This window comes from Garra rufa, chromosome 24 (genome assembly GCF_049309525.1).
Source record: "Garra rufa chromosome 24, GarRuf1.0, whole genome shotgun sequence".
Lineage (NCBI taxonomy): Eukaryota > Metazoa > Chordata > Actinopteri > Cypriniformes > Cyprinidae > Garra > Garra rufa.
Genome location: NC_133384.1, coordinates 25503631 through 25519664, shown reverse-complemented (window position 1 = coordinate 25519664; position 16034 = coordinate 25503631). Strand labels below are relative to the sequence as shown.

Genomic DNA, 16034 nt, shown 5'->3' with positions numbered 1-16034 from the left:
CTCATTACAGTCTGACTTGAAAGTGGATAAATGCGTGGTTAAACAATGCAAATAGCCTATTATTGGCAGATCATAGAAGGTGAGTGGAATATTAGTAGCATGGCACTGTCCTTTTAGTATCTGTTGTCTATTTTACATTAATCCCTCCTTATGGGCACATGGCATTATGAAACCAGAGACAGCATCTCTTATGTATTCATAATGGGCTGCCGTAATTGCTATCTATCTAGACCACCATCTCAGATAATAAATCATTTCGTAAAACCTTTAGCAGCCTGAGGGACAGAAAAGATCACTGCCACGAGCTCCCGGATGGAAATGTCTGCCGGGACTTATCACACTTTTGAAACTGTCATTTGTTCCCACGTGCTTTCCGTTCAAAACCGCTGCACTTTTTTCATATCAATTGACCAATTGACCAATTGACCACGTTTTCAGTTGACCGCCATCATTTGCTTATAGGTCAACAGTAATACCTGATACATCTTAATTAAATTGCACATTTAAAAATGAGTCTTGTAAGTACAAAAACCACAGAGGCCATATTATTAAAGTGAAGGGCATATTTGTTCAGCTGGAAACTGAAGTGTGCTTCACAGATAGGCCTATGGTGCAAATAAGATGTAATCTCAGGCTTTAGCAAATGCAAATTAAAAGCACGTAGGCTTTTTTTAGCTGCACTGCAAAATAGCGACATCCGATTCCTGAACAAATCGCTTTTTCGGATCGTTCAATTGAATCAGGTTTACAAAACTGGTGTTGTGGCAAATTCTGACACACTGCCAGCTGATAGAAAAAGGAGTGAAAAAGAAAATCTGACTGCAAAAGTTTTATGAAAATTATACTGTCATACACAGTTTTTTTTTACTTGTATAGAGTATTTTCACAATGCGTCATCAATCAGCCATATTGGCGGCACTGAGGGTAAACAATGCCACTGAACTGAATGAAACTTGCATATTTTGCTGAATATTGCTGCTGAAAATGGTCAATTATTGTCATGGGCTGTACTAATCGGTCAGACCGGGAAAAACATTTGGAGTACTACAGACTGCCAAAAGTTATAACAAATCAAGGGGAAGAGTGCAAAAAGCTGTCTGAGGGACAAAAGGCATTTGCGATTGACCAAACTGAACCAGGATTTCCAGGGCAAGAATCTTGACAACATTTGTGTTTGTTCTATTTCCGGTCAGGTAGGTGAAATATTAGGCTAATATCTTAATTAATACACCTTGTACATATCTTTACCACCTATTAATTTTAGTTTGTCAAAAACTGCGCCCTTTCCTGCTTACTAAGTCCTTCTCTGTATGATTTAACAACTTCCACACGTTTTTTCAGTGGTTTAGACAGCATAAATTAAAACAACGTACTAACGTACATTAACTGTGCAATAAATGTTGTTTACATCCATGTGGCTGTGCATCCGTGTAACTGACCAAATCATTAGGTTTGACTTTGTTTTGTTAGCTGACTCTTAGCAGCAATAAACTGAACTGGGACACACGACTTACAATAAAGATCTTTATTTAATCAAAATTGAATATGTTGGGAAACGCTATGAAGTAAACAAATCACTGAATCGTTCTGTTCGAAAGAACCGATTCATGAAACTGATTCGAACTTCCCATCGCTAAAAGATACGTGCTCGATTGCTCTCGTGACTGTGAGCCGCTATATACCCTGACAAAAGTAAACAGTCTGGCTCGATTAGTAGTACTGCGTTTGGGCATCGTAATTCACGCAAACGCGGAAGCGACGACTACCACGGGTATTTTGTACACAGTGGATGCGGTGTCGCGCTTGACAATCTGAATCGTACGTTCATTTGTCTCTGGATTCGGACGGTCTTGAGACGCATGCAGCCCGGTGTGCCATGATTCCCATAGCGGTGGTGGTGTGTGTGATGGGCGGCTGGTGTACCGTATATCTGGCGGACACGCTGCTGAAGGTATCTCACCATCAACCCTTAATATCGACAGAGAGTAATTCACAACACAGAGGAATCAATTGTTATTGATATTTTCTAATAAGAATGTGATTCATTTGTCAAGGACATTAGATGAAGAGTAGCATTTTGCGTGACGTATGAAGTAATACCATTGTTCAGAACTTGTACCACGTTCATGTACCATTTTATTTACATTTACACAAACGAGTAAACATATTTGTACATTGTACCACGATGCTATCATGTTTTTTGATATGTGCCATTTTAGCATTATACCGTGAAGCTACCATGGTCTACCTAGTATCATTATAAGTGTAGTTACATTGTATATCTCAATGTACCATAATATTGTTATTTTATGTATTACTGTACCATGTTACTGCCATGTTTTAGGTTCGTTTTTCAGTTGCTACTTTAAAAGTTATTCTGTGTTAATTCTGTATGATTATCATAATGCAGTTACTCTTACTTAGGTTAGATTTTATGCAAGTATTAAAAAACACCTGGTAGTATACAGTTAATATCTGTGGTTAAAAATTTTTTTTTTAAGTGAGATAATCATATTTTATATATTATTTTTAGCATAAACTATTGTACCTACACTACCAGTCAAAAGTTTTTGAACAGTAAGTTTTTTTTAATGTTTTTCGAATTTCTTCTGCTCATCAAGCCTGCATTTATTTGATCCAAAATGCAGCAAAAGCAGTAATATTGTGAAATATTTTTACTATTTAAAATAACTGCTTTCTATTTTAATATATTTTAAAATGTATTTTATTATGCTGATTTGCTGTTTAATCATTTCATCAATATTTAAAACAGTTGAGTACTTTGCTTTTTTCAGGATGCTTTGATGGATTCAAAGATGAGCATTTTGTTTTGGAAAGAAATTAATCATTTAATTTAAATTGATTAAAAGTGATGATACAATCTTTTATAATGCTACAAAGGATTTCTATTTCAGATAAATGCTGTTCTTCTGAACTTTCTATTCATCAAAGAAACCTGAAAACATAATAATAATACATGTTTTGATGGTGTTAAGCAGCAAATCAGCATATTAGAATGATTTCTGAAGGATCATGTGACACTGATAATTGGAGTAATGATGCTGAAAATTCAGCTTTGAAATCACAGGTATAAATTACATTTTACAATATATTTAAAAAGAAAACAGTTATTTTAAATAGTAAAAATATTTCAAAATTGTACTGTTTTTGCTGTACTTTGGATCAAATAAATACAGGCTTGGAGAGCAGAAAAGACTTCTTTAAAAAACATTTAAAATCTTACTGTTCAAAAACTTTTGACTAGCAGTGTACCTCATTATAAATCCCTATTCCATCCTAACTACTGTTTTTGTCTCTCTCTCTCTCTCTCTCTCTCTCTCTCTCTCTCTCTCTCTCGATCTCTCTCTCCCTTTGTCTTTCACCTTCAGTCATCCAGTTCGGTGAAGAACCGCTATGAATCCTGGTTATCCTCAAATGGATTCACTCTCTCTCCGTTCCATATTAAATGGCACACTGGCATGTTCAACCGTCTGTTTGCCAGATGTGCTCACCTCAACCCTCACTTTCTCTACATCTGGTATGTTTCACTGTCTTCAAATTAGGTTTGCATGTTCAGATGACAATGATGCTTATTATGAGCTCTCTAACATTTATTGTTGTAATATACAGAGCTGTCAGTCTTTTATTCTTGTGATTCTACATTTAAAAAAATCAACATCTTTCAGTGTAACCATATAATATAAAGACCTGTAAGTGTGTGGCTGTTGCTGTAATAAATCCACAGTGATGATATTTAATTTGAGGACTTAAAGCTTTAGTCATTAAAAAAATTCTTAAGCTGCTTATGGTGAGTGCAGGGCATTATGGGTAACCCTTCTCCCTGCCCCACACAATCTCCTTCTATTTCTCAATCATCATAGTAAAAGATTTTTTTTTTTAAATGCAGGAGTTAAGATCTAATTTTCACCCGTTTCAGGTTCAGTGCTGGTATGGTGTTCGGGATTCTGGCGATGTTTGGGTCTGTGGTTCTCCTGAGCAAAACATTGCTGCAGACTTTGAGGCAGATGATGGCAGACACGCCGGAGGGGTCGCACGAACAGGTCTTGCAAGTGGTGGTGAGTATAGAAGAGCTCTGTAGGAATCAGATGATAATGGTGCACTTTAGTTTGAACAGCAATGAAAGTGTGAACCATCTGTGCTCAGCCTGATCATTCCAATCATTTTTTTATGTTTGTTTTATCATCAGGTGCCTGGTGTGAACCTTCCAGTCAGTCAGCTGGCCTATTTTTTCATTGCCATCTTGGTCAGTGGAGTCATACATGAGTTTGGCCATGGGGTGGCAGCACTAAGGTAACTTGATCATCTCAAAGATGCAAAATTTGACCTTGGACCACAAAATCAGTCATAAGGGTCAATTTTTTCAAATTGAGATTTATACATAGTCTGAAAGCTGCTGAATAAATAAGATTTCCATTGATGTATGGTTTGTTAAGATAGGATAGTATTTGGCCGAGATACAAGTATTTGAAAATGTGCAGTCTGAGGGTGCAAAAATATTGAGATATTGAGAAAATTGTCTTTAAAGTTGTCCAAATGAAGTTCTTAGCGATGCATATTACTAATCAAAAATTAAGTTGTGATATATTTACAGTAGGAAATGTTCCATAATATCTTTATGGAACATGATCTTTACTTAATATCTTAATGAATTGATCATTTTGACCCATACAGTGTATTTTTGGTTATTGCTACTTAAGACTGGTTTTGTGGTCCATGTTCACATATGTAATTTTTATGAAAGCCAGTTTTCACCACTGAATAAAAATTAAAAAAAGGTAATTGTGACTTTTTATGTCATAGTTCTGTTTTTTTTTCTCACAATTGCAAGTTTACATCGTACAATTCTGACTTTTTTCTTAGAATTGCATGATGTAAACTCACAATTCTGACTTTATATTATGCAATTTAAGAAAAAATAGTTGTTTAAAAAGTCAGAACTGTGTGATATAAACTCGCAATTCTGACTTTATATCGCAATTCTGAGAAAAAAGTTGCAATTGCATGTTTAAAAAGTCAGAACTGTGTGATAACTGGCAAATCTGACTTTATAAAATGGATTTGTGAGATATAAACTCACAGTTGTGAAGGGGAAAAAAAGTCACAGTTACCTTTATTTTTAAATCCGTGGCGGAAACTGTCTTCCATTAATTTGTGTCAGTAGCAACTCCAAACGTTTTAACACTTACTTGTCCCACATAAAGCCAGAATTTATAATTAAATAATAATAAAAAAACTTTCTGAGTCTTTTTGCTATTCCCTCAGCTTTAAGATGAAACTGAAATGTAATCTAATGGAGCAAAAACAAGATTGTCTTTGCAAGCATACATTTAAATCTTTCGATTTTTGCATTAATGCAAAATTTGGTTCACCTTAAGAAGATTCACAAACAATAACAAAATAAGTTTCATAATGTCTTATTATTTATAGGAAAATTACTTGCGTAATAATACTTAAGTCTTCTAAAGTTTGCATGCACATTTGAGAGAAAAGAGAGTGAATGACTGTAAAGTGCCATGAGAAGTTTTGGGTCGAGCTGCTCCATCGCAAACTCAAATTTCACCCCATTTGACTAGTAAAATTCTCTGAAGTCTGCATGTAATGTAGGTAAAGTGCTTCTTGGTTTGTTCCAAGTCAAGTTATACAAGAAAGTCTCTGTGGTGTGTTCTGTTTAAAAAAAGCTTGTTTTAAAAGGATAGTTCACCCAAAAATTAACTTTACCCTCATATCGTTCCTGAACCGTAAGACCTTCGTTCATCTTCAGAACACAAATTAAGATATTTCTGATGAAATCCAAGAGCTTTCTGACCCTGCACTGGATTCTCCTACCATCATAAAATTACAGTTGTACCACTGATGTCAAATGGACTATTTTAATGATGTCCCTACTACTGACCCTGAATGTGATCAGGGTCATAAAGCTCTTGTATTTCATCAAAAGTAGTTTGCGTTCAAAAGATGAACGAAGTTCTTGCAGGTTTGGAACAACATGAGGGTAAGCAATTAATGACAGAATTGTCATTTTTGGGTGAACTACTCCTTTAAATTTATATGGAGCATAAACATATTTCTGCATGTTCTTCTCAGGGAGCAGGTGAAGTTGAATGGTTTTGGCATGTTCATGTTTGTGGTTTATCCTGGAGCGTTTGTGGACCTTTTCACCACACATCTGAACCTCATCTCACCAGTCCAGCAGCTCAGAATATTCTGTGCTGGTAAGTCTTTTTAAACCACTTATTTCACAAGCACCTGCATATGCAATTCATAAAACCTCCACTAGACGGCAGCACACTTTATTACCAAACCAGAAGTTTTGTTTAACCACTTCTTATTCCTTTTTATAAGACAAAAAGTAAGTATATAACATTTTCTACGTCGTCTGTCTTTGTATAGGTGTATGGCACAACTTCATGCTGTGTGTTGTGGCCCTCAGTTTCCTGTTCCTGCTGCCTATCTTCCTGTTTCCATTGTATTACACTGGAGCAGGGGCTCTTGTCACTGAGGTGGTGGAGGTCAGGTCACCTTTTATCTTTAAGTTTTATGTTTAGATGATATCCTTAGTGTCTGAGATCAGTTTGGTTTGTTTTTATAGGGCTCCCCATCAAGTGGACCTCGTGGGATATTTTTAGGAGATCTGCTTACCCAGCTGGAGGACTGTACTGTTCAGGGAGTGCAAGACTGGCACAACTGTGTTCAGCATTTATCCCATAATCCTCAGACGGGATACTGTGTTCACACTCCCAAGCTGCAGCTCAGTCGGACACAAGGAAGAGGTAATGACCTGCATTATACTCTACTGTATAATAGTTTGGCGTCAGTATGATTGTTTATTGAACAAAGATGCAATAAATTGATCAAAAGTGACGATACAGATGTTTATAATGTTACAATTTTTTATTTCAAATAAATGCTGTTTAAACTTTCTCTTCATCAAAGAATCCTGAAAAAAACAATGTGGTTTCCACAAAAATATTAAGCAACGCCAACTGTTTTGATCAGTTGAAGTCAGCATATTAGAATGATTTCTGAAGGATCCTGTGACACTGATTTAACTCTGATATTTCTTCCACTCAGCATTCAAGCGCCTCGATGGCACTATGGAGTGCTGTGGGAACAACAGCTTGACAGATCTCTGCTTCTCTTACAGTAACAATGTGGAGAGCAAATTGGTAAGACAAGCATCTTTTCTGAAATAGTCCCAGTTAGTATTGGGAATTTGATTCAAATTAGAACTGTTATAAAACTTAAAATGAGTCTATTCTGTTTATTTCTCTTAGTATTAGCAATAAACTATCAGTGTTGTTTTCGTCAACGATGACGATGACGAAATCATTTCGTTGACGCCACTTTTTTTCATGACGATAATGAGACGATGATGAGATAAAAATGGCTTGTTGATGACTAAATCATGACGAGACATGTGTGAGTTTTCGTTGACGAGACAAGAATAGACGAAAATGTTAGTGGGTGGTCCGTCAGACATTTAAAATGCATGACATTTCTGCTTATTGTGCATGCCAATTAAAACTTAAAAAGTATCTGACGCTATGGCAAGCCGTTTTAGCATTAAATACTCTTTGCTATACTAGTATGGCAAGCCGTTTTAGCATTCCATCCTTGTTTGTCTTTTATGTTCTAAAACATTCCTTCATTATTGTAATTATTGGTGAAAATAGTCGATCCGGAAGCTCACATTGTGTTGAACTATAGATCTGCTATTTTCAGAACTTATAAGTGACACTACCCAACAGCAAAATACTTACTGACCTACATTAATTTGTTAAAAGACTACTTTTTCCCCTTTTTTTGACTAAAACTAGACTAAAACCTTTTTGACTTTTCGTCAACTAAAACTAGACTAAAACCTTTTTGACTTTTCGTCGACTAAAATTGGACTAAAACTATCACATATAGAAGTGACTAAAATTTGACTAAAACTAAGAAGCATTTTAGTCCAAAAGACTAAGACTAAATCTAAGATGGTTGTCAAAAACAACACTGTAAACTATATTGCATTGTCAGATAATGACACCTTATGCCTAAACACTGTAAACATTTTATCAGTGTAATATTGTGAATACAGTGCCTTTTCACATTTTGGTATGTTGCTGCTTTATGTTAAACTGCTTTAAATGACTTTTCCCCCACATCAATCTACACTCCATACACCATAATGACAAAGCAAAAACAGAATTGACACAGCTTTGTACATCTATTAAAAATAAAAAGCTTAAATAAGTACATTGCATAAGTATTCATACCCTTAACTCAGTACTTTGTTAAAGCCTCAAGTCTTTTTGTGTATGATTTGAAAAGCTTTGCTCATCAACATTTGGCAATTATCTGCCATTCTTCTCCTCAACTCTTCACCTCTCAAGTTCTGTTAGGTTGGATGAGGGTAGACGCACGGTTTCTCCAGAAATGTTTGATTGGGTTCAAGCCCAGACTTTATAGGACATTATAGTTGTCTATAAGCCACTCTTGCTGTGTGCTTAGGCTCATTGTCCTGTTGGAGGGTGAACCTTCTGCCCAGTCTGAGGTTCTGAATGCTCTGGACTGGGTTTTCATTAAGGCTACCTCAATATTTTGGTACACTGAGCTTTTCATCTACTCTGACGAGTCTTTCAGTCCCTGTCGCTGAAAAAGCCCTGCAGTGCTTGGTCTCCTTCAAACATGGTGCCTGGAATTGAGGTTCATCAGACCAGAGAATCTTGTTTCTCACAGTCTGAGGGTCCTTTAGGTGCTTTTATACAAATTCCAAGTGTATTTTAATGTGTCTTCTCTGAGGAGAGGATTGAGTCTTGCCACAGCACCATAAAGCCCAAATCGGTGGAGTGTTGCAGTGATATTTGCCCTTCTGTAGGTGTCTCCAGTCTCAGTTTGGCCAGCTCTAGGAAGAGTCCTGGTTGTTTCAAACTTCTTCCATCAGGGTAACAGAGAATACATGCTTCTGTGAACCTTCAATGTAGCAGAATATTTTCTGAAGTCCTGCCCAGATGTATGACTGCATACAATCCTGTTTCTGAGCTCTACAGAAGGGTTTTTTTTTTTTAACCTCAGGGCTCTGATATGCATTTTCAGCTGTTAGACCTTTTATTAAGATGTGTGTGCCTTTCCAAATCATACCCATTCAATTGAATTTGCCACAGGTTAACTTCACTCGAAGTGTAATAACATCTACAAGCAATATGTATGCTCCTGAGCTACTTTTTTTAACTTTCGAAGATAAGGGTATGAATACTTATGCAATGGAATCATTTAAGTTTTTTATTTTTTTTAATAAAATTGCGAAGATGTTAACATGTTTTTCGGTTTGCCATTATGGTGTATAGAGTGTAGATTAATGTGGAAAAAAATAATTAAAAACCGTTTGACATAAGGCAGCAACATAACATATATATTTTTTTATATTTATTTATTTTTTTAAATGAAGGGGTATGAATACTTTTGCAAAGCACTGTATGTAAAGTGTGCTGTTGACTAACAAGTCTTTGCCTGTCTGAAAGAGATATCCAGAAATATCTGAAATGAAAACACTGATCCATTTTTGCATTACTGTCATCTTAGTCTTAGTATTTTTGACACTTTAAACTATTGCTGCTTTTCCCCCATGCTAGTTTGCCTGCCTGCCGGTCAGAAAAACCATTGAAGCGAGCCGTACATGCCGTACAAACACGGACTGTCAAACAGACTTCATTCCAAGCTTGTGTTTAATCCCGTCTCTGGAGAACCAGACCAGACTGATTCGGGTCAAACACCCACCGCAAACAGACATGCTGTTCGTCGGCTACCCTTCACACCTACAGTATTCAGGTCAGGCAGATTCTATTCTAATTTAACCAGGTTTGTGCGAACAAATATTGTTTTTAAACATGGTCATTTCTTTATTTTTAGTGAGTCTCACCAACTTCGTTCCTCGTTTGGCCTTTCTTCATCCAGACCTGCCTGTCATGCTGGAGACATTCTGCAAGTATCCTTCCCACGCTGTCAGTATTTACAGCACTCTTAAAGGGCAAGGTCACCCAAAAATGAAATTCTGTCATTTAATTACTCACCCCCATGTCGTTCCAAACCCGTAAGACCTTCTTTCATTCTCATCATTCTGTCCCTTTCAAGTCTTTTGAACAGTATGCTGCTGTTAACTAGCCTTAACTTCCTGTGTGCTGAGATACCTCGTCTCATTATCTGGAGCCCTTGCTGTGGTAAACGCAGTCCCGTGTTTTGCACTGGATGGCCAATGGATGCTCACAGCATTCCTAGAAGCCACACTGAGCTCTGTGATCCCAGAGAGAAACAACCGAGAGCTGATTGGCTTCTTTTTTCTGCTGGGAGGCAGTGCCCTTCTAGCAGCCAACGTGGCTCTGGGTCTGTGGATGGTCACAGCACGGTAACGTACAGACATCTCCTCTAAACAGACCGCTTGGGGGAAATTGCTTATTGAAGAATCTTCTTGAACTAATGGAGGGTGATTTTACCTTTGCTGGTAATTGCCAGATTGCCCACCCTGAGAGGGCGGCCCTGGAGGGTTAAGAGTGCTGCTGTACTTGAGAAACTCTTTATCGATGTGCTCTTATGTTTGAATGGCTCAGCTAGAAACAAGCTGCATGATTTTTCACAGTGACCTCAGGACAGTGCCAATAGTGCCCTCTCGGATATATAAATATGTGTTAAAAGTGTGTTTACTTCATCATGTGAACAAATACATGGAGGATTGTGGGCATTACTTGCCTGTTTGGCCTCTGTCTTCCTGAAGTACATTAGACACACATAGTATGTGTAGTTTTACGTTGTACGTTCTGTTCCTGAGTGTCTGTAATTCAGTTTTTCGCACACCAGCTCAACCCAAACATTTACAGCTTTACTGCATAATAAAGCCAACTTCATTGACCCAAGTTGGGAAATTTGAGAAGCAAATAAAACAGGAGCACTCAGAAATCTACAATAATGTTGAAAAATTTTACAACACAGCCAGCCAAATTTGCTCGAGTTGTCTTAACCGAGCCATTTTAATTCAATTTCTAAGTCAATTTAGAATTCTTTAATTTTTAAATCGATTTGTACAATGGCATCTGCAACTGAAAATGTTTGCTGTTGCATGATGTTGCATCCATGCTCCACGCCACTATAGATTTCAATGTACAGTTCAAGATGGTTGCCATCAGCTAGTAGCATCAACCAAAACAGAGCGCACCTTAAAAACAATCTAAACTTAAAATGTAATGCATAGTGTTGTGTATATATAAGGACAGGACACAGCATGAAACTGCACACTACTGCAGTATTATTGAACTTTGGAAATTAGCTTTAGTTGCTTAGTCTGAGATTGGTTTGTTGTATACAGAGTTGAACATTACCAGTCAAAAATTTTTGAACACGCGAGATTTAAAATGTTTTTTTAAAGAAGTCTCTTCTGCTCAGCAGGCCTGCATTTATTTGATCCAAAGTACAACAAAAATTCAATTTCGAAATATTTTTACTATTTAAAAAAAAACTGCTTTCTCTTTAAATGTATTTTAAAATCAAATTTATTCCTGTGATTTTAAAGCTGAATTTTTAACATCATTACTCCAGTCACACAAGAAATCATTCTAATATTCTGAATTTCTATAATGTGTTTCCCCCCATGTGTTTTCTGATCTTTGGATCTTTCTATTCATCTATTCAAAAATGTACTTAACTGTTTTAAATATCGATAATAATAATAATACAAATGAACAGCAAATCAGCATATTAGAATGATTTCTGAAGGATCGTTGACACTGATGAGCAATGATGCTGAAAATTTTACTTTGATCATGGGATAAATTACATTTTAAAATATATTCAAATAGAAAGCAGTTATTTAAACGGTAAAAACATGTCACAATATTGCTGCTTTTGCTGTATTTTGGACCAAATAAATGCAAGCTTTTTTGAGCAAAAGAAAATCTTTAAAAAACAAAGTCTCACTGTTCAAAAACTTTTGACTGGTAGTGTATGTTCTGACAAAACTGTGAAAAATGTTCACAAAGACAAGGTTAATCAGTTGCTGAACATGCTTTAATGTGCATGGGAAGTGTTCATATTGTCTCTGTTAATATTGTTTATATCATATCTGTATACTGTGAATATTTTCCCCAACAATTAGCCTGTGGGTTGAAAATGCACTAAAATAGGAATTATTACTTGTTTTTAAGGTACTTTATCTCTGTATCCTTGTTGTCCTTCCTGACCCATTGAACATGTTTATAAAAGGCAAAAATTTGCATAAAGCTTTCTGTGTCATTGACTTATTTGTTTGTAGAGACATCAGTGCTGCTCTAAACACGTTTGCCAAGCCTGATGAATATTCTGCAAGTCTGAAACATCACATGGAAGTTGATAAAGTGATTTTTTTTTAAATGGATAAAGACAATTATGGAAAAGCTATGTAAGACAAATGCATGAGAAGACAGGATAATGTAAAGACTCTCAATGGGAATCGGTTCAACACTGCAGCTGGAATTGCTTGCTAGTTCAGCGGTGAACAGGGTAAGATCTGTCTCGACGTTTTGAAATGGCCGGGACAGAGTCCTGATCTAAACACGATTGAAAATGTGGCTAAGAAACCCACTACAATTACCGAACTCTGGAAGAAAGGTGGACCAAGATCACACAAGCGCAGTGTGAGAAACGTACAGGTAATATTCCTAACATCAAGTATTTATACACTGTTCTCAAATTTTGAGCACCGCTTTATATAAAAATGTCTAATATCTCTTGCAGAACATTTATTGCCATTAGATGTCAGTATTGCCTCATTTGAAGCTGAATTTGGAGGCCTAGAAAATTAGACCCTAAGAAAAGTTTCATCCTATTGTTGTTGGATGTCATTTTGTCATGATATAACATAAATTTGTAATACTGAACACATTTCCTTCTTATCAAAGTGAGCCGCCAATCTGGCTGGAAATAATGTGAGGACATCTTGAGAAAAGGGGATAAGGAGAAATGTCTCATGGGTAATAGAAATCTGTGATGGTCTGAAAATGGGTGTTGTCAGGACTCTAAGATGACAGCTGTGTTTTCAAAGAAGGTGATGTTCTCAGCGAGGAGGATACAGTTAGTTTACAGTAATGGAAATGTGATGTCTTGGTTCATCTGATGTCAGAAAAGGCGTCACAGGGAAGGGTGTAGTACTTTCGTTGGCTGATGGACACTGCTACTTTGTTGTATGTATGTCCTGTCATTCTCAAGGACATCTGAAAGTGAATTGATTTCAAAGATGGTGGCTGTCAGCGAGTTAATGGCTTCTGCATGTCTCTTTTCCCCTGCTGCAAGGCTCTATGGGAAAATGTTAGCAATTATGTGGTCAACTTGCCAGCATTTGTAGTCTCCAACCAAATATATGTGAACTTGCATAACTCTGAGGTTTTTTCTGCTTCACTATGTACAGTGTTCAAAGTTTATGGCCCAGAGTGATCTTGAGGGATCATTCCATGGCTCGTTCTTGGACAACATTACTGAACTTTTCATACTGTCAAACTGTATCGATTGCTATCATCAGACATGTGATCTATGTTTTCATTGTTAGGAAGAAGTGTCGATTCATGGAATGTCCAATAAGGTTTAGAACATAGTGAGGAGAGCAACTAACTGATATGAAACGCACACAACTAAACACACTTTGAGAAAGGGACAGAAGTTCATGGGTCAGGCTGCAGTTTTCCCTCAGGTCCTTCAGTCAAGGGATTTTGTGTATGCACCAGCATTTTTGACATTTCTGACTTGAGTTAATATCGGAATCATATGGCATCTGATCATTGAAGACCTTCATCTGGTCCATAATGTCAAAGAACTCTTATTTAGTGACTCTGATGGAGGTGTAGAGCAGAACTGTCCATCAATTTATCCTTTGTTGGCTTTATGTGTGTCGGATGTACTGCTATAATTAGCTTTGGTTGTGCATGTTTCTGGGTTTTTCTTTTCTTTGTTGGCTCATTTACTCAGAAGAAGGGTGTGTTGACGTTGCGTTCGGGACGTGCCCCCAGGGAAGATGGAGGACTGTATGTCTGTGCTATTTCAGAGGGAAAATAATTACACATGGATGTGGTTGTGCGTGGGGAGACAAGACTCCTCCCTTCTTACCGTCACCCAGAAAGCCTTGAGGCTGTTTATATGTGTGTCTGTTTTTAGTTTAGGAGGATGAACTAATTGCTGGCTTTAATATATAAATCCAGAACTGTGTCCGGAGAATGAGATATGTATTATTGTACAGTCATCCTTCATTGCTGTTTAATTTAATTGATTTATTTTTATAATAATGCCTCCTCAATCTTTTAATCCAGTGTCATTTTTCCATGGAGGTAATGCTTTATACTGACGTATTATTTTTGGGAATACATTATTCAAGTCGATTTCATTGGTCATCATGACATCAAGAACCTTTGTTTCATTTAATACTTTATTTAGGTAATTTTGAAAATTAAAAATAAAACATACAAAATATAGCTGATTAGCCGGGTTCAAGCACTTTAAGGCATTTAAGCATATGAAAAAAAGACATTATGTAGCAAGCCTTTTTTTGCAAAAACAGGTAATTTACAATAGATATATTATGTTTTGTAACATTTATGAATGTTATAGTGCCTGCTGTGGTCCAATCTCCTTACAATTTAGCATGCTTGTTTAGAATCACCTGTCGCACCAGGTTTCGTGAAGTTTTGAGTTTTCCTTTATGCTTTGTAAGATTTTGGGAAAATTTTGAGAGGCACCTTTTCTAAACGGCTACAGTACATTTAAATATTTTTGGATAATTATTGACCTAGAGAGACCAGAGAATTGTAGCTACTGCAGTGTTTTTTTCCAGATTGAGTGAAAAATCTCGGACTAGTTTGCAAAAGTAAGTATTTTTTTCCCCCTAAGTTTTTTACATCTTCTCAGTCATTTAATAAAAAAATTGATTGACAGCAGTTGTTCAAGAGGCAAAGTTGTCTGGAAGATTACCGGAGGAGTTCTATCGTATGATAGGAATATTGTGTGTGTGTGTGTGTGTGTGTGTGTGTGTGTGTGTGTGTGTGTGTGTGTGTGTGTGTGTGTGTGTGTGTGTGTGTGTGTGTGTGTGTGTGTGTGTGTGTGTGTGTGTACCTGGTATTTATCACATTATGGGGACCAAATGTCCCCCACAAGGGACACATTTCCTAGGTCCCCATGAGGAAACAGGCTTATAAATCATGCACAATGAGTTTTTTTTTAGGAAGTAAAGGTGTGCACAATCTCCTGTGAGGGCTAGGTTTAGGTGTAGGGTAGGTGTAGGGCCATAGAAAATACGGTTTGTACAGTATGAAAACCATTACGCCTATGGAATGTCACCATAAAACATGTAAACACAACGTGCGTGTGCGTGTGTGTGTGTGTGTGTGTGTGTATGTGTGTGTGTGTGTGTATGTGTGTGGGCTTGTTTTTATATCCTGGTGGGGACCTAAACATCAATACACACAGACTGGTGAGAACTTGGAGTCACGGTGGGGACCTAAATTGAGGTCCCCATGGGGGAATAAGATTATAAATTTTTCAGAATGTAAAAATGCAGAAAGTTCCCTCTAAGGGTTAGGTTTAGGGTTAGGGGTAGGTTAAGGGGATAGAAAATACAGTGTGGACAGTATAAAATACATTGCACCTATGGATGTCCCCACAAGGATAGTGGAACGTGTGTGTGTGTGTGTGTGTGTGTGTGTGTGTGTGTGTGTGTGTGTGTGTGTGTGAAAAACCATGCAAAATACAATTGTTCTTTCGAACGTTTTAGCCTCCCTTTGCGACAGTGAGTCGAAAGTTCAACTCTTTTTGATAGTTATTGATTCTTCTGATCGGGCAAAAACCTAGTTCGCAAAAGTAGTTTTTGCAAAAAATCCAAAATACCCAAATATTTCACCAGGCTCACGATCAAATCTGAGGCATGTGTTTTGTCCGGCGTGAGTCAAGGTTTCCAAGGACACAAGACAATTGAGCCTGTGACTGACGGTTTAGGAGTTATGAGCAATTTCATACTTTTGATCAGC

The 16034-nt window shown here is 37.0% G+C and overlaps 1 protein-coding gene across 1 annotated transcript; it reads left to right on the top strand.

Moving 5' to 3' along the window:
• Positions 1–1761: 1761 nt before the first annotated feature.
• On the top strand, positions 1762–12269 carry mbtps2 (membrane-bound transcription factor peptidase, site 2). Its single transcript, XM_073830855.1, has 11 exons — positions 1762–1951; positions 3390–3538; positions 3938–4076; positions 4208–4311; positions 6106–6233; positions 6412–6530; positions 6611–6791; positions 7093–7187; positions 9636–9831; positions 9913–9988; positions 10187–12269. Exons 1-11 carry the CDS (start codon positions 1877–1879, stop codon positions 10407–10409), a joined length of 1485 nt encoding a protein of 494 aa, XP_073686956.1. The 5' UTR covers positions 1762–1876; the 3' UTR covers positions 10410–12269.
• Positions 12270–16034: the final 3765 nt, after the last annotated feature.

Coding starts and splice junctions, on each gene's coding strand:
- mbtps2 (XM_073830855.1), top strand. CDS start 1,877: ATGATTCCCATAGCGGTGGTGGTGTGTGTGATGGGCGGCTGGTGTACC. Junction 4,077..4,207: donor AACAGGTCTTGCAAGTGGTG/GTGAGTATAGAA, acceptor TTTTATCATCAG/GTGCCTGGTGTGAACCTTCC. Junction 9,832..9,912: donor TTCACACCTACAGTATTCAG/GTCAGGCAGATT, acceptor CTTTATTTTTAG/TGAGTCTCACCAACTTCGTT.